Source organism: Colias croceus, chromosome 17 (assembly GCF_905220415.1).
Source record: "Colias croceus chromosome 17, ilColCroc2.1".
In the NCBI taxonomy this organism is placed as follows: domain Eukaryota; kingdom Metazoa; phylum Arthropoda; class Insecta; order Lepidoptera; family Pieridae; genus Colias; species Colias croceus.
The window spans coordinates 5475797-5495470 of NC_059553.1; the positions used below are offsets into that span (position 1 = coordinate 5475797).

Genomic DNA, 19674 nt, shown 5'->3' on the forward strand with positions numbered 1-19674 from the left:
GTGTGCATATTATCTGAGGAAACCTTTTTAATAAGATAAAAAATGTTGTGTGGTTTTATGAAACCACGGTAAAAGTGAAACTTTTTTTCACACTATAGACATTTAACTAAAAATTATCGTATTTGTACGATAATAATCGTACGTATCGTGCGTCACGCGACATGCACTACACAGACCAAAAAGTTTGAGACGATGTAATAAAAGTTTCACCTTAAAACTTTACTAAATGCCTGTATTTATAGTACTTATTAGACGTATCTTTATTGAAATACAATCATCCGCATAATAAAAGTACATTAAATTACTCCTAATATTAGCAAGTAACTATCTTTCAAGTTTCAACCCACAGACTTTCCGTGAATATTCAGCGGACAGCACGTGCAAAAATCTCTCACCTTTCCATGCATTACTAATAAAATAAAAAACATCATAATCGCAGGCTCATTAAAGTATATAAAGGTGATGCATGTCAATCAGGGCTAACAACGGCTAGTTACGCTCGCTACGGGGATTCCATTACCTATTCATTTAACCTGTGACCTGCGCTGATTGCCCACTGGGCGAAATTGCATTACTTTACTACACTATTTTGTGGCGAGATTTAAGTTTGGTTGTTGGATTTATTATTCAGTATAAAATTCTTTCAATTCTTAACCTTATTTTTAACTATTTATCCGTGATTGGTCCCAAACATTTACTAAGTACCTTTTTTTAACTACCATCAAATTATTATTGCCTCCATCAACTCTCTTCTTAAATACTTTAAATGACTTCTCTCTTCGTCTACTTTTGATCAGGCATTTTTATAACAAAGCATTTTTACATGGTAAACTATAAGTATTCTGTGAATAGGTAGTTTGTATATTTTATATAATATTACAAATAAAGGTGATTATCCCTATGTTTTCTTCATTAATTTTATCTCACTCATTAAAACAATTCGTGTATACATTTGTCGAAAAAGATAATGTTATCCGAGAGATTACTATTTTATTCGTTAAACCATTAAGATTACAGGTTAAACAAATCTTTTGGCAGTAAAATAAGGTGGATTTGATTGCGACATAAAGTTAACATTGTTTTTAATGGATCTAATATAGATTATAAAAGATAGTTAGCGTACAGATAGCGTAAAACGAATTACCTTAATAGCTGGTGTTTATTTTTTTCCTCTTTTGTATAGCCCGAAGGGTTTGTCGGCGGGTTTAATACGTGTTATAAGATTTAGTTATAGCCTATCACCGTAATAAACGAGAATGATAAGTGGTTTACGCAATGAGGATTTTAAGTTATTTTCTTTTTATTTACTTCATAACCGACGTTACTACGTTGAATAATATGTTTAATAGAGTCGGAATATTTATAAGCTTTTTCTAAATTTGTTATATTATGATAATAGATACTAACAAACGGGAGAGCATAAATAATACCAATATTTAATTTATCTTTACATAAAATTATTTCTACAACTACAAAATATATGAAATGGACATTATTGATACACTCGTTTTACAGCTTAATATGTTTAGTCTATATACCCAAATGTACCACACAGCAGATTTTCTCCCAAATAGGTATACAAACCTTGGCAAACACTGCCTCTCCTGGTAGGAGACGCCTCCACCGCAAGTTCTAGAACAAGCACTCCAACTACCCCAGGAACTCCACGCGTATAGACTAGTCTCGGACCTTTCTGGCGCCTGAAACGTAAATTATTATCTTCATTTTATGAGTATTGCCGGTAAAAACAAGACGACGGTAAGAACTTGGTCTTAGTGGAAGAAACAAAACTCAAGGTGTTCTATTTTTCTATATATCTTTGACTAGCTTTCCGCCTGCGGCTTCGCCCGCGTTTTCAAAGAAAAACCCGCATAGTTCCCGTTCCCGTGGGATTTCCGGGATAAAACCTAGCCTATGTTACTCGTGGATAATGTAGCTTTCGAATGGTGAAAGAAGTTTTAAAATCGGTCCAGTAGTTTATGTGCCTATTCATTACAATCAAACAAACAAACAAACAAAGTTTTCCTCTTTATAATATTAGTGTAGACAAAAACTTTATCCGTATTTTTTATTCCTTTTTAAATTTTAAAAGTATGTAAATAGAGTTTATAAATGTAAATCATTGAATAATTTACCTGCGGTTGCGTGGTCTCAGTTAAATTGGAAGCCGTTGTTAGTAATGCAAATTGCATTACTGCTGCGACCCTGGAAAATAAAAGAAATCCTTTTAAAACATACAACATTTAAAATTATTTCATTAATATTTTCATTTTTCCGTAGTATATGTAGATGAAAGTTTTGCTCCAATAAAATAAGGCATATTTACAATCAATTTAAATTAATCGTAAATAAATATTACATCAAAATGAAATATGCAATTAATTCAGTATTATCAACTATCAAGTGAAACGTGGATTTATAACAAAGAGCTCTAATAATGCTCCAACAAACTATATTAAAACCTATGAAATTACGTAGCAAATTGCACCAAAACAAATTCTTCCGGAGCGAGTAACAAATTACTCAATTTACTCTCAACGCTAACAAAGGATACGTGATCTATTTCGAAATTATCTCCTTAGTGAAAACCGTGGGCTCGTACATCGTGGGTCCACAAACAATTTGTTAGTGCATACAATTTACCGCTCTCACGGCCGGGTAATGAGCACTAACAACCATTGAGGTATCATTCATGTGGCCAAACGTTCCGTGTTTATGGGATAATCTCAATGTTCACGGTAATGAGCAATGGCGCATTCGAAGCAATGGAAATAAATACCGTACATGCCGTACCTGAACAAATGTCTTTATTTCGTTTAAATTCAAGCGATTGCTCCGTTTCGTTCTCAAGAGTTTTTTGCCCTGTGAAACGTGTAGTTTTATGTGTTTTTAAAAATGTGAATAATGAATTTTCTACCATATCGTGATTTACTTAACTAATTAGTGTTTTATGGCTTACTCCATTTTAAATAAAATTAATTGGTGAATTAAGATATTCTCGAATTCAATTACAGTAACATTTAAAATGTTTAGAAACTAATTCAAAGGAACATAATGTTCCTCATTAACGATGCAGTATTAATTGTCATTTATTCAAAGTTTTATTGAATTGCGGAGTGCTGCGGTAAAGCCGGTTGAAAGCAACAATGTTTATCAATTAATAGCATAATAAAATATACATTACATTTACACGACGTAGCAAAACTTTAAAGTTTGTAACAACGTTATCTCTTTCAAGATTTTATAATAAACACTTCAATAAATATTCAAAAAAAAAAAACCAAATAAATCCATATTCAAATCTAAGTACCTATACTCTTTTATTTCAGAATAGGAATATACAACTTTCTTTCATTCAAACTTCTTTTGAAATGTTTGAAGCATAACAATATATTCCCATTAACTAAAATATAATATGGTAACAGAACACATTGTTTACGTCCAAACAAGACTGGACGGATGAACCCGTGGGTGACGGAACATAACGCGGAATCACTTTGTCTTTTCAATTTACTCGCATTGCTGGCTTAAGGTAACCGTGTAAATACAGGGCTGCTAGTGGCTAATTAATTTATGATTTCTAGTGCTAGTAATTAATTTTTGTTTCGCAAATCGTTGCGTTTTATAAGTTGAAATATTACAAATTATCTGGCTAGGTTTATCTGATTTTTGGTGAATTTCCAAATCATCCTTTGAAAAGTGATGAATCAAATTTTCTTCTATAGTAAAGTGAAAATTTTTATACGACATGTCAATGTATTTAGAAGAGGTGTGTACTGTGAGCATGTACAAGCCGTAAGTAGAATGGTAGAAGTTCACCTCTATATTAATTGATACTTTTATGGGCTATAATTATTCAATGAAAAACGTGAATGTTGTGTGGTTGGTAGTAAACATAGACTCATTGAATAGATGAAGACATTAAGTTGTATCTGTAAATTATTAGAAAAACTATACTAATTAAACATCTCACTAATAATTATACCCGTAGGTAATTTTTCTCTCATATTATTACACCAGTTCGCAGCCCTGATTAAGTTGCGCCTACACATTTAAGCCCATTGCACAATCCGACATCTCCATTAGGTGTTTGTAGCAGCACCGATACATTTTCTACGCACTGCTCAAGCATTAAAACGATCTGACGAATGTGTACAACGCCTTAATGTCTTAAGTGGTTTATTAAGTGCCGATAGCAGTTATTTTTATGTTCCCTTGCCTGTTTAATTTGGACACATTAATGCTATCTTTATTGCCGAGATTCTCATGACTTCGATTCGCTAAAATGTAGAAATCAAATTTTATGGTCATCTTGTTTGTTTGATATATGGATGTGTGTAAGCAGTTAAGGTATTTTGACAGTTTGACGTAATAAAATATAACGTTATTTTTCTTTTTTACATATTACTTATAAAATAATCTAAGTGTTTAAGTATTATCAGAAAATATTTAAACTGCTTAAACGTCTAATCTGCTAAATTATGTACGAGTGCATTTCCAACTTGCTTCTTACAAAACTTTTGTATGTTGACTTAAAGGGTAACCCAGAAATGGTTCCTGTACTTAAAGCAGATCCATATAATAATATATAAAATGAAAAAAGCTTTAAAGGCTATACGCATTGCGTAGATATACAAACAGACTTATAAATACATTGATATATTGTACATATAAATAGTAACAATCCAACATTCCTGCAGTTGGAGAGGTACTAACGACTGCGAAGCCAAGATACCGTTTGTAACAACCATGACAGATGCAATATTGCAGTAAAGTATGCATAAAATAAAATCATTACCATGAGTCTTCTGGCTTCCTGGCAATTTGAGTAGAAGCCGGGAGTTAATAATTTCTTTACTAATGACGGTAAGAATGTAAATTGTTTATTAATGTAAATTATATACATTTTTTTCTGATGACTTTTAAGTAGAGATGTCATGTGCATGGTATGTTCATAAATTGGGTTGAAATTTGGTAAGTTATTAGGTACAGGGATAGATATTACGTTAAATTTTTTATATGTTTAAGGTTTGATATCCTAATTCGACATTCAATGTCTCAATAAAACTGAATTATTTATTAGAGGATTACACAGATAATTTAAATCATCATAACATTATTGTATACATTTATCTAAGAATACGCGTTACAATATAGAGCGTGTGAATAAGGATTTTTTAGTCCTGCATAAGCACGTGCTTGTGCAGGACTTGTTGTGTTGAATGGACCGTATAATTTTATTTACTTTTACTCTCCAAGGAGTCTCGAGTAGCGATAAAAAGTTTACCGTTTAATCCTATAAAAACATTTGTTATGGGTAAATATGTACGTAGCGGTGCTATTTGTGCTTTAAAACTTTCATGTATGCAAGTCACAAATAAGCACTTTTATTTCTATTATATTTCAGTCATAACTATTTTCTAGGTTTAAGTATGTTGTAATACATTATTAACTTTATAATATTTTCGCTAGTCTATTCAATACAACGGAAATAGAAAATAGAAACTCTATACTGGCACCCACATGTCATAAAAATATATTATAGGTACGTAACTTACTTTTAATATCTTTTATATTGCATTATCAACGTAATATACGTTCTCTACCGTGAAAAGGTCAACAAAATTTCTACACCAACACTACGAAGTTTTCTGATGTTAAATTAGAAAACCTTTAGTCATAATATATTTTACATATTTGTAAGTTTTTAAATTTTAACACGTATACCGAGTTAAGGACAAATTAAAAGCTCTTGTTCACTTGCATACAGTTCATAGCTGACCAAAAATTATACCTAATATAGATTTGTAGGCGATATGAGTACATTTTGTTTATCCAGGAAAAGAAACAGAAACTACATCATCAAGAGATCGTTATACGGCAGTTTATAGGAAGCACTCGATGTCAGTGATGTTTTTAAAGGAACTGTAGTTATCTCAACAGCCTGTAAAAACACTTGATTTGACGGCAACACCGGCGGAGGTTAGAGACAGCCGACAGCCGGTTCCAATACAAATTGAAAAGTGAAGTTGGAAATATTTCCTTAATTTCCAATTTATTGCAAGATAGAGAGCTTTTATTTTAAAATTTTATTCCGCAGATGCACTGTTTATTAGTTAGTCCGAACTAAAACTTAAAAATTAGATTAGTTCAAATTAATTAATAATTTCGACAAGGAAAAGATAATAAGTAGGTATACGTATAATATTAGGCTCACCTGCCTAACTTATTGTTTTACTTTTGTGAATTATCAAAATCTGGAGAACTTAGGAAAAATTGATTGTGTAGGTTTCGTGTCAGATTAGAATTTAAATTTTTGAATGAAAGTTCAATATTATTCGATAAAAAAATAAAAAAGGACAAAAGTCATTTAAAAATAAGATAACTTGCACCACACTTACCAAAAGGGTTTTTCACTCCAAGGTTTAGCACGAGCCATTTCAAAAAGTTCATTCACATTCACGAATTATTATTGTCCATCATAGCACGCTACTGTCCACAAACTAATCTAATACAAGTGTCCAATATAAATATATCAAAGGAATCACATGAAAACATTTTTATCCGCTGCTCACGTCACACCGCGATTGATCATGATTGTCCTCTCAATTGGTGTTTTACGACCTGTAACAAATTAACATTTTTGTTAATAAACTATTTTATATTTCCATCTAAAACACTACGCAAGTCTAAGTATCATTCATTTTCCAATAGGTAGGTACTACAAATTTTAAAGCAATATATGACAGCTAAATTTTCTGTGGTACCTAAACCACAGATTACTTAATGGTTAGTACGTTACCTAAACTAACTTTGAAACGTCTATTTAAATAAAAACTACCCTACATCCTACAAAATTATGTACTTGGCGCCTGTTCCTCGAAAAATGTGCACTTTCACTAGGAAAAATTATGAAAATAATTTCATTCAATTTACATGAAGGGCAAGAGTTGACTTAAATCGACATACAGTAAAAGTTCACAAGAAAATAGCGAAATTCTATAATCACATTTTTTAAAACATCAGTCAAAAATTAAGGAAATGTTCAATACTCGAACAACAATTATTGAGAGATAAACATTGTTAACTTCCGATAAAGGATGTTATAAGATAGCAATACACCGTGAGAAACTTTTTATTTGTAACATAAATCTAACACTGTTCTTCTAAACATGTTTATTAGACGATACTACAACAATTATGACCACCATTTTTATTATACAGAGATAAAACATGAGATAAACGCAATGTGTGATTTTTTAAACAAGCAATACTTATCTACATCTCTATAATAATAAATTAATAAAAAAGGCTCATAAATATGTTTGATTTTGTATGTGTAGGAAAATAAAGCTAAACCAAGTAAAATTTACTATTCCACTGTATATCAGTGCTAAATAAGTGCACTGCGTAGGATATTTATTGGATTATAACAAAATTAAACAAAACATGTCATTGAATCTATTTACCGCTCAAGTCAAACACTTTTTTACCCCATATTTATGAAATATGAAATACAAGTTACAAACACACACAATACACACAAGTTCCTGAATAAATGTTTGCCTCTACACAATACGATTGTCAGAAATCACAAGACACAAAGTAGCAATTACATACCACGTAAACTTTATAACAGCTTTTTCAAACATCATTTGTCCGCGGTCACGACTTTATCACAGAACAAACATACAAGGTAAATATTCGGATGCATTACAAAACTATTACGAAATCCCTCACTGTGTCACTGTGCTAAACTAGATAGCCTTATCGGCTGATTAAACATTAAACTATGATAGAAAAGTCAACGCACTCTATTATTTTAGAAGGAAAGTGGACTGATTTAATTGCAGAGGGATTATTATTAACTATTTGCATGCTATGCGGACTAGTCATTTGATAGAATGACTACATTCGTTTGGCAAATGTTTGAATATTCCCATTCTGACTATTGAGTTTGGTCTTAAAAAAATAAAACATGATAGCTTTCATGATTTTTTTTTATAAAAAAAATTTGCACTATGTCATGAGTGCAATGAGCAAATTTCAATGCATTAACAAATAATAATCAATTTGATATTATGATATTTTAGAATCAATGATTTAAAAGAAAAATAATATTAAAAGAAAATACATTTAACTATGACGAAAAGTACAATATATAAAACTTGCTAACTACATAGTACATACTACCTATGTAAACTAGTTAAAACTACAAAAAATATTTCGATACTATAAAGAATAAATAAAAAAACCAACAGACGGCCGCGTAGGTGTGAAGCCCTTTACCGACTGGGCGGTAAACACTTCTCCCAGGTGGATACTTCCATATAATGATTCCTAGATGATATCTATGATTGCCGGTATTTTATCTATCCCGAGATTAACACCACTGGAGCCTAATGAAATTGAAACATCGCTGCTATCGGCGATCTGTTAGCAGCATCGATTAAATGCTATTTAAATAGATTTATTAGTTCAATTTCCAGGAAAATAGATTGTAATGTTTTAATAGGGAGTTGGAATTTTTATATTTCGTCCTTCCTATCACGGTGGGCAAAATTAAAGTTAAACAAAAAAAAATCATGTCGATCAATAATTATAAAATGTAAAGCATTACTCACACAGAAGAAACTGTATGCACATTGCACATCCCGACTGAAACTTGCTTTTCAATAACATCCTACAATAAAACAAAACAGCAATCGGTAGACGTATTGAAATCAAATCCAATAAAATCAAATCGAAACAATCCCCACAATTTTGTCGAGAACATTCCATTAAGTTCATTTAGAGAAACATAAAACTTCCCAATTGAACTGTTTTAACAAGCCTTTCACCGTCACTATAGGTGGTCTGAATCCATGCATTGCCGCTTGATAAACTTTTATTATCCAAAAACATGACCCATTTCACTTTATTCCATTAGTTTTGATACAAATAGTGTCGATAGTAACATTAACGTTATTTAATCTTTCGTGATTAAATGAATTATGTGTTGAATTCATAACCATATTAGGCAATATACTAAGTACTTTTGTTCGTAATTATTTCGTTTATTCTTGATGATTTTTGGCACTGACTTCAAATTGTCTGCTTTGAACTCTTAAGATTGGGCATCTTTATTTTCCTACGTGAGTAGTGAGTGCTTGTCGTTAACTGATTAACTTTTTGCATAATAAAACTGTACAAACTCTAGATCAATGTAATATGCTGTTACATTTCCAAACATATTTCCCGGTAACTTATAAATAACAAAAATCCTATCGATTGTCCTGCCAGAGAAAAAGTTCAAAAGGCAATTATTATCTACCCACATATTAAATGAGATAAAATAGCTATAAAATAAAGATGAGAAGTAAACAAAGAAGAACACCATTACATCTTCTTTATTTTTGCTTACATCACAATCTTGTGAGTTAATCAACATGTAACATATTAATCTCATTAAGCATTCAAATAATACAATAGTACCATAGTGCTCTAAACAAAAAAAGTTTTTCAATAGCACAATAGCTCAATTATTGGTTCGTTTAATTGAACCAACTTTGAATTAAAATTTTAATACGAACAATTAGGGAGAAAGTTGTCGTTCTCAGCATTCGTTCGAGCATATTTGTTGTTCTAATTAACGCTAGAGTAGGTACTTCAATTAAGAACATATTATTGTAAATAAAAAGGACGAAGTATATCTGTTATGTTTCGAATTCTAAGAGAAAGTTTTAGTTCGAACAATCGTACTACCGCTTATTTTGAAGCCATAGTAAGTTTACCTTTACTAAGGTAAAGTACTTTCAACGGTGTATAAAACCACACAATAGACTATTTAACATTTTGACATACGAAAGGTCCACAATGAATTAAATTTACTTATTCAAATCCGCGTTTGTGTTTAGATTAACATAAGCACACGAAAGTTGCTTTACAAAGTTTACCTTCATTTAGAGTTTGCTTGTAACATTCGACTTTTCAAGATTTTTAAAAATTACAATGGGCTTAATAATTCTCATTTCTTTCCTTACGTGTAGCCATGACAACCATGGTGTGTTCTAATCGCTTGTACAAACTGAACCCGAATTAGAAACATGAGCCGTGTGTGTTAGAGTCTAATTATCGCCTGTTAGCAAATTTCATAGAAGGGCACCAACCTTTGACCGAATACATGGCTTCGATATACTAACCTACTTGTGATTTTTCCTCCATTTGACCCTTCAGACATTAGGCAATTTACTTCGTGAAACTTAAGACAATTCCATACCCCTACTAGAAAATTTAATTTGCTATACGGTTTTCACTTCGACAATGATAAGATTGCAAAATATAAAATATTTTGAAAGTAAGTTACATTTAAGGTGTTGGTAGTTATTAAGAGTACTTGTTGAAATAATTAATACATTTCCAGATAAAAAAAGATCCTTCTTAGCGGCGTCATCTACCTATATAAGATTTTCTTACATAAAGATTTTCCACTATCCGTTCTTCAGGTGTTTCTATAAATTATTAAAATTAAGCTATAACCATAACTTCGCCTATAAATCTCATGTTACCACACGATTTACAATTTTGGTATGTGTATCCAACATAAAATTAGAAAGTGCATGTAATTTGATACTAAATACACAAGTAAATTGCTAAATGACATCAGCGTCCACTTGTGGTTTACTTTTACCTAAAACCGCGAAAAGGGAACGTGTCAGAAGGTTTAGAGTCAGTTAGATGACATGCGGTTACCATGGCTACGTTGGCGAGAGCTGATACGTATCTTAGCCAAGTTGTAAAACTAAACTATGTAAAACTATGTAATGACGATTCGAAAGTGCTACTAAATAGTAGTCTAATTGAATAAATGAATGTTTGAGTTTGAGTTTGAGTTTAAAATACCAAAATAGATTCGCTTTCGAAAATATAAGTATCGAAAGTGGTCGAGGCAAACTCCTGAAGGGGAAAACTAATTAGAAATAAGTATTATTATATTCAGGACAGGAAATTATATGATGAATAACAACACAAGAAATTAACCATTCTGCCCATGTAGATTTCAAACCTTCATGAAAGTATTGTACGGTGAAAAAGGCTTCTGTTATTAAGGGGTGGCAGTGAAACATTAAATACCTTTACATCCAGCGCCAATAGCTTTTGCAATTGGTTCCGTAATATGAATTTGTTAATCTCTCCACCATAATTCCTATAAACTATCAGATATTAGCTACATTAAGTGGGTGTATCGAAACCAATATCACATTAACTGAAGTGCAGGTAAGCACCTCCTGTAGGAAATTGTAGTAGAGTGAATGTCCTCAGAACCGTTAACCATACAAGATAAGTCCGGTTAGTAATAACTTTGTATTCAATGATGATATAAACTAAATAGCATGCAAAATGGTAAATATAAATAACTGAACATGCTTCGGATCGTTTATGAGATAGTCTTGCAAGCGCCAATGCAAGAGCTGGACTAGAAACTTCTTACATTTTGGTATGCTAGGTGTTAAAATAAGGAGTATATTTTATTTATGTTGATAAAGCATTATCGTTCAAACTTTAACTTACTCATTTATTTTTGTTAAATATACTCATCGACCACCAAATTTGATATAAAGGATATTGTAACTTGGCTCGTGGCTTGTAGGTATGCCGTATATTGTACTTTGAAAATTCACAGCTCTTTATCATCGAGAAAATACAATTCAAACACAAAGACTAAAACATTTTCAACTAATATAATATGTATTTTGCCTTCACAACCAAACGATTATGAGGTAAATTTCAGTACCTTGGGTAAACACACAATAGGAATAGTTCCTATAGTGGTTGGCTTTTGAAAACAAAACAAGCAAATTGATGTGTGTACTAAACAAATAGACAAGACTACTTGAGAGTTGACAGGTCAACAGGCGACAACGATCGGTACTATTGGACGTAATTATATAACCGCTTGAGACCCGTGATTTCAGGAGGTCAACGACACCCCACTGTACAAGTTTAATGAAGTGCTCTGGCTTTGTACAACTGGGTGGCATTTTGATTACAGGTTCTCTAAAAATATATAACAATTCTGCTATGTTGTACCCAGAAAGTATCAAATATAACTACTACTTATATTGAAAGAACTGAAGAGAAATGAAGAAGAGAAATAACATGCTATTTTCTTAGGTCAAGCCATGAATGCACTATACAATATAAACAAAAAGGCTGAACACGTTTTAGTTGTCCAAAACTTTTCAGCATAATAAAAAGTTACAATTTCTGCTTAATTATATTAGGGAGGAAATTTCAACATTCTGTTTTTGAATCAAAATCCATTTCTATTCTAGAACGATAAAATATTTTCAAACATAGGTTATTACAAAATCTATTCCATTGTTTCAAAAAAAATAATATCTCAAAGTAATTACCTCCTATCGGGTATTAATTCGACAGATGGTATCGTAAAATTATTCGAATGTTGATGCTTCAAATACATTGTATAAACGCCAAAGTGTCATGTCTAATATTGAGATACAAAAGTGACACCATTCTATTTCCGTCCAATGGGATTATCGCAACAGGAATACCCATCAATTATAAACCATTAAAATCTCATAATCACGATATGATAAAATCGTTTGAAAGTAGTTATATTTAACAGTGCTTCACTTTACGACTACAAAATAATTATTGACAGTGGAGATAATGTAGTTTGGAGTAGGTAACAGTTTGTTTTCTTAACTTCCGTCTTGACAGCAGTGATAATGTATGGCAGTGCTTACTGCAGTTTTTGTTGTAGAAAATATATACATAAATAGGGTTTATTTCATTAAAATTTAATAAGAATTCGTTCATTCTATCGTTGATGAGTTTATGTTTCTTATATCGCATTTTATAAAAGAAGAAACATTTCAACTGTAAAATTTTACACAAAATTTGAGACGAAATAAATTCTTATCAATATCGTATGTCAATAGAACAATTAGCTAATATCTATTGTAAAAAGCTTTCTAACACTCTCGTGACAACCGATAAAATGGTACCATCTAATGGATTCTATAAAAATGTATCTATTTACTTTCCAATGAAAGTAAAAATACATGCAGGAATCTGAATATCAAAATAATACTATAGGTGTACATTTATCATTCCTAGATTTTCCCAGAAAATAATGTTTAGTTCGCGAAACTATATTTATAACCTATTCCATAACAATTATACAATGTTAGTTCTAACCTTGTTCTTCGAATTCCGTTCTTCTTACCTAATTACCAACAAATGTATTACTTATTATATTTCTTGATTATATTAATCAGTATCAACAAAAATATGTAGTTAATTGTTTGGAAACATACTGCTAACAAAAATTAATAACATTATTTTTCACGCATCCTTTAGATTTCTCATATTATCTTTTGTTTACATTGAGTCCATTACTTAAAATATGTTAAATATGAAAAAGTGAATTGCCTATTACAATAAAAAGGTTAAACCCTCGCAACAAAGCTGCCGCATTATTATTAAACCCCGGAAAACATTACAATATTTAAGCCCGTTATACACAGTCAGTTGATTGAGGACTAGCAAAAAGTAATCAATAAACTGCACATAGATAAATCAATTACGGAACAAAACATGCGCCTGCGCGGCGCTTGATGTTATCTCGGAGTGATGAGTGCCGACGCGCTCGGCTCTACACTGGATTCGTCACACTTTATCAAACCTTGTCACATTTTTTCTTACTTTAATGTTCTGTTATCAATTTTCTACTTTCCTGACTGAAAATTGTACGCTATTTTATTATTATTGTTTGCGTTATTGAATGATTGAGTTGGTTTTGTCTTTTTATTCCAATAGGATTGTTACAAAAAAAATTGAACCCCGTTTTTTCCCTCCTTACTTACTACGATATGCGGATGAAAATACCGAGCGTTATTTCCACGTCACAACAATTAAATTATTCATTGTCTGTCATTGTCATCCCCATCTAACTGATATAAACATGGTATAAAAATTAAGGTAAGCATTATCAAAATTCAACCAGTCGTTGCGTATGTTACGCTTTCCGATAAATAAATCAAATTTTACAACTTGTCTAGCACAGCTGAGGATAGTGTGACTTGACTGGAGTCGTTACATATTTATAGAGTTGTAATACGATAGACGAGCATGTGCCGTTTTATGCTGAATTTATACAACACATTTTTTTTTTTTTTGTATGAGTACAACTACTTTTAAACTACTCTTCTACACGTTATTTATGTGCATAGCTCATAGAAATAAGAGAATATTCTGTGTAAAGTGTAATATTTAAAAAAATTCAAGAGATATCTAATATTCATGAATAAATCTGTAAATTATTTTACTGAAAAAAATAAAAATGTGTATCTTGTAAAATGTAATATTTCGCACGTTTCCGATAAATCATAAAAGACGTACATAAAAAATTCAAGTTAACAATAAACAAGTTTCTAAGCTGCTGGTTGTAACAGCTCTATACATGTACCTACAACGTCAATAAAACATTGAGTTGACCGCATCAGCTGCTCATGGGCCGGTTCACACTGAATACCCGATAACACGATTGATTAAGCTCGTACTGTGTAATTCCATACTGTGTATCTATGTATACCTACTACTTTTAGCTAATCTCATATCAAACTTCAATGCGAAAGCTCTTGATTTTTTATAAAATCATCTATATTTTTTTACAGTTTACTGTCAGACCACTGGCTAAAAAACGGTTGTTATTGAAGCAAACACAGATGTTTTAAACGATTTAAACGTTAACACAAAATAGTCCGAACTCCTTTTTATAATCGTTAGGACATTCTTAAAAGTCCTTTCAATTTAAAATTTATAGCTTATACTGAATCAATTACGTATGTGTGTGGGAAACACGGCTATTTTAGGTCAGACATGAATAGCGAAATACTTAAAATTGCAAGCAATAAGAGCAGTGATGCGAGCAACGTGGTCACAGCGTGCCATTAGCTCGCCGGTGTCAGGTTCGCTTCCTGACTAAACCACTGTATTAGTGACGCTCTTCGCTATGCGATTATTTTAATCTATAATTTATCGACTCTATGGTTACCTACAGTCTATTTATAGAATTGTCTTTGTGCGTGTGATTCTAAGTCAGTAAGGAATTCTTGTGGACAAGTCAAATAAAATTGTATAGGATTTATAGTACTTTAATAGTTTGCCAAATTGAACTTAAAGATTGATTGAACTTAAAAATTGAAGATTTTTGATAAATAAGCCTCGAGAGATCCTAGGTTTGTTGATCACCTCGGTCGTCGAGAATCAAAGCCATTATTATCTCGTGGAAATATAATTCGTAACGCATAATGATTAATCACTACACCCCGAAATAAATATGTCTTAAAATGGCTAATAAAAATAATGTATAAAACATAAATACATATTATTTAACTTGCTTTTTGTTGTAATCGTGTGCCTCAGATTTAAAAGAGAATGCGCTGAATAAAAAAATGTCTGATACACTCGTGTATAAAATATAATTTCTGTTGAAATTGAAATTGTTATTTCATATAAATGATTTATACAACATCCTGTTAAATTCCTGATGATCAACATAAAAGCTCTATATTTTTTATAGTTACAGTATGCAAATAAATAAAAATTACACAGAAACTATTTCTCATGTTTAAAACGTCTGCAGTTGTCGTAATTAAAATGTACTTAACGATATTGTACCTAATATAGACAAATATCCTGTATCGGCACTAAAAATATTTAGTAGGTAAAGACAAGCATCCCTAACTATTTAATACGGCTTGTACCTACTGTAAATAACCGTAATACTAAAACCTAGCTCAATTGTGCTAAATATAGCACCCATTAAATATTATACGTAACGTATTAATCAACTGACGAATCATTTCGCAAATAATTGTGCCCAGTTAACAAAGCATATCTCGTCACTATTTTATGATATTTGTATGTCGGCATGTGCAAACGCAAGTCGGAAGCGTCTCGTGCTTGTCGATCGTTGACACCTTAGTTTAATCATTTATACTATGGTTTAATGTATGATGTAGTGATAAGTTAATTGCAAGGTATGAAATAATTGTAACCTTAAACAATTTTACAGACGTGCGAAATAAGAGCTGTAACATTGCTTGAGATATAAGGCTGATTTATCAAATGAGTGAATTCTTTAGAATCATATTATTATGATTAAAAAATATAGTTAACACAAATCAATAAAATATAAAAAAAAATATTTCAAAAAGTTTTATTTGAAATTAAATTGTGCTTCATATTTAATTTAATTTCATTTCATTTTCATTCTTTTTATTTCTCTTATCATTTTCCGCAAACTTAACCTTCAATTCATTTTCGATGCGTTAACGATTGCACAAAAAATAAAATAAACTTTTAAAAATTTCAAATTTTCAATAATATACTGGATATTAATTATGAAATTTATTAATGTTATACTTGGTATCAGTGTTGTTCTAAATTAGAAAAAAACTACTCACCGCATTGTGAAATGCATGAAAATTTCATAAATCACTTCACTCCCAATATAGTCGTAGATTAAAACCGAAACTAAATTTTTTATAGTTTTATGAAGTGCTCCGTTTTTATATTCGAAATAGTATAAAGTACTATAATACCGGCTTTTCTCTATGACGCGACACGCGTTGCGTCTGCGATGGTCCGCTAACACGAACAGCTTTCAACTGTATGAAAAGGGCTTGGTACTTCCAGAACTTGGTTATTGCTATTAGAGTGGAAAGTAAAAATGTTATGAGTAAAAGTTCTAGTAATTATGCGACAGTACTACACTTAGCGCCGACGTTCGGACGTAAAACTCCGATAACGCCCAATAATATTGTTGAATTAAGTGGACTATAAATGCATATCAATGTATGTTGCATTAAAAGATACATTTTAACGCTCACACTGAAGTTTAATTTTAAGTAAATATAAGTAAGTTGAACGTGAAAAGATTACTTAAGAAATATTTTTGAACATTCATACATATTTAAGACGTTAATTGAGTATAATAATTGTAAAATATTATCTTAGCTATATATTATGTCATATCCCTGATTTTAGAGGTTCATTTAAATCAAGTATAATTTCCATAGAATTATATATTCATAATTAATATGTGTTTATACTAAAATTGCTTAATAAACGCACTTAGCAATAACGTTGGCAATAACAGACAGGTATTTTTAATTATGTATAATTAAATACGAAAACATAAAAACAAAGGAAACTCGCGTCACATCTTTAAAATAAAAATAAAATACATACTACTATTTTTATACAGATAGAGACCTATGTAAAGAGCAGGGACTCACTTATGGGAAATCATCCGCTAGTCTAAAACCTGCGCGTGCGTGCAAGACGAAATGGTTTAGTAAATACGAAATCAGTCAAAGTCGTCCTTTGATCTGGTGATGAAAGCATTAGTATATACGATATAACATCATTAAGGGTTTAGATCGTTGTAATTTAAGAAATACAATACTGGGTCCGAAAAAGAAACATAGCTTTTATTTTTCAATGTTTAAAAGTTTACTCCGAGAACATTTCTATCCCATTGAACCATCTATAAAATTCATATTCCAACAGAATCAACTTGATCATTTCATCCTGGGAGCTATTCAATAATTTCAAAGAATGCTCGAGTGATTTATTACGGATAATCTAAAAACAATGACAGGAAAATTTCCTCGACGAAATTCACTTGATGTTCCCTCAGGAGACCATTTTCCTATTAGACATGGTCCATTGCGATTTCTAGGATAGACAGCTTGTGTTTCATGATTAAATGCGATTATTCATATTGTATTGCACATTATTTTTTTATTTCCAATAATTACAAGACAACTGCACGAATGTGCAAAATTTACCTCTATATTATAGTCGTATTTATTTGGGCACTTTTATCGACTAATCTAATCAAGTTATCTCTTATCTAATAAGTCAACAAACCTAAGTGTATCATTATATGAACTAAATTTATTAAATCAATAGTTAAAAATAAACACAATTGAAATAGTTCCTTAGTTAGTTGGAATTTAGTTATGTGTATAAAACACATACAGATATATATCAGAATAAAACTTTTAACCCTAATCGATAATTAAAATAAAGTTATAATTAAATTGCAAGTATGACATTCAAAATAATATGCTATGAGCTATGAGCATCAATAATAACTCACTGAATGATATATAATCAGATGTTCGTAGTGATGTACTTTTTATCGACACGTCTCGATTCACTGCAATTAATTTTGCACAAATCAACTCGTTCATAAATAGCAGTAAAGACTAACTGTAATAAATTCCATACTAGTGATGAATTTCTCTAATTTAGAATCTTATAGCATTCACAGCGGCACTCCAATTTAAATTCCTTTTCACATACCCCTGGGCGAAGGTATCGACTAGGTTATATCGATAACCGCCATGCCTAGCGCGGTGACGGGACCACACATAGCGGCTAGTATTATCCCAGCCCACCCCCATAGACCAGACTCTGTAATCTCTATTACATTCTTATTAAGATATTAACTACTAGTCGCAAATGCTATATTGATTGTGGACTCTCACCGCGGTGCGCAACAAGCTTTATGACAGCGCTGTTAGACGCGCGTATAATTACACCTAAACGGAATTTAATTTAAAACACCTCCAATGCTTGGAAATAATTTCCATTCATGTTCGGACAGTTATAGAGAAAGGTTAAATTTTATTGCTCTATGTCAAAATAGTAAAATGATAATTTAAGAGTAGGTAAGTAGGTAATATAGTCTTTTGAAATGTACCCCACATTTCAAAATACTATATGTATTGACAACCCTATTAACGCAACGGTTAGTAGCTATTTCGCCAGGAGTGTTAATACTTAATTTTATGCTCAATACTGGTAAAATAATGTGCGATAGTAATTTATTTAAATAAACAGCTTTATTTGATAAAAGTTACAAGACTACCTAGTTCAAATACCAATTATTATTTTTATCAGCACAAAAAAGAAACGTCCCATAAATAAACTGCTCAAAAATCACGGTATATTTTGATTAAACAGGAAATAGAGCATCGTAGAACACGTGCGCCAGCGCATCGCGGTCCTGTGATAAATGTAATGATAATAATTGAGTGTAGTGGATGCCGACCAGCGATTTATAATATTAACAAGTATGGGAATGACGTGAGGTGTATGCGAGTGTGATTTACAGCGGGTAGTTGTATTTTATTTCATGTTCTTTTTTAGAAGTTATGACGTCAATTTTTTACTTATAAATCCTACTACATTTTGTATACTTAATTTTTAACCTTCTATGGCGGGGATGCTATTGCGAATTTAAAAGAATTGAAGTAGATAGATCAAAAATGAACATAATATTATCATTACCCCTATTATTTTTCGTAATACCTAATATCTTCATTGATTCGATTATATTTATATTAAGATGGTTTTTTTTATTAATTTAAGTGGAACAATTTCAATTTATATTAATTTATGATTTCTACACTTTTGTGCTTAACGAGCATTTTGTAGTCAATAACAATAGTCAAGTATTAAAACGTTAGAGCGTTTTCACATTGTCCGGTCCGATATCGGATATCGGAAGCCGATAGCCGATATCCGATATCGGACACAATTTGCCCTTTCACATTATCCGATAATATCGTCCCGATATCATGAGTGTTG

At 31.3% G+C, this 19674-nt stretch overlaps 1 protein-coding gene across 1 annotated transcript in view; it reads right to left on the reverse strand.

The window, feature by feature from the left end:
* LOC123698959 (thrombospondin type-1 domain-containing protein 4-like) overlaps positions 1-16667 on the reverse strand; it is a 46398-nt gene extending 29731 nt beyond the window's left edge. Inside the window, exons 1-4 of the mRNA XM_045645795.1 lie at positions 16476-16667; positions 6402-6624; positions 2136-2205; positions 1585-1700 (exon numbers count right to left, since the gene is read on the reverse strand). Of these exons, the coding sequence (XP_045501751.1) occupies positions 1585-1700; positions 2136-2205; positions 6402-6439 (224 nt within the window). The 5' untranslated portion in view covers positions 6440-6624; positions 16476-16667. The remainder of the gene's footprint in view (positions 1-1584; positions 1701-2135; positions 2206-6401; positions 6625-16475) is intronic.
* Between the last annotated feature and the right edge of the window lie 3007 nt (positions 16668-19674).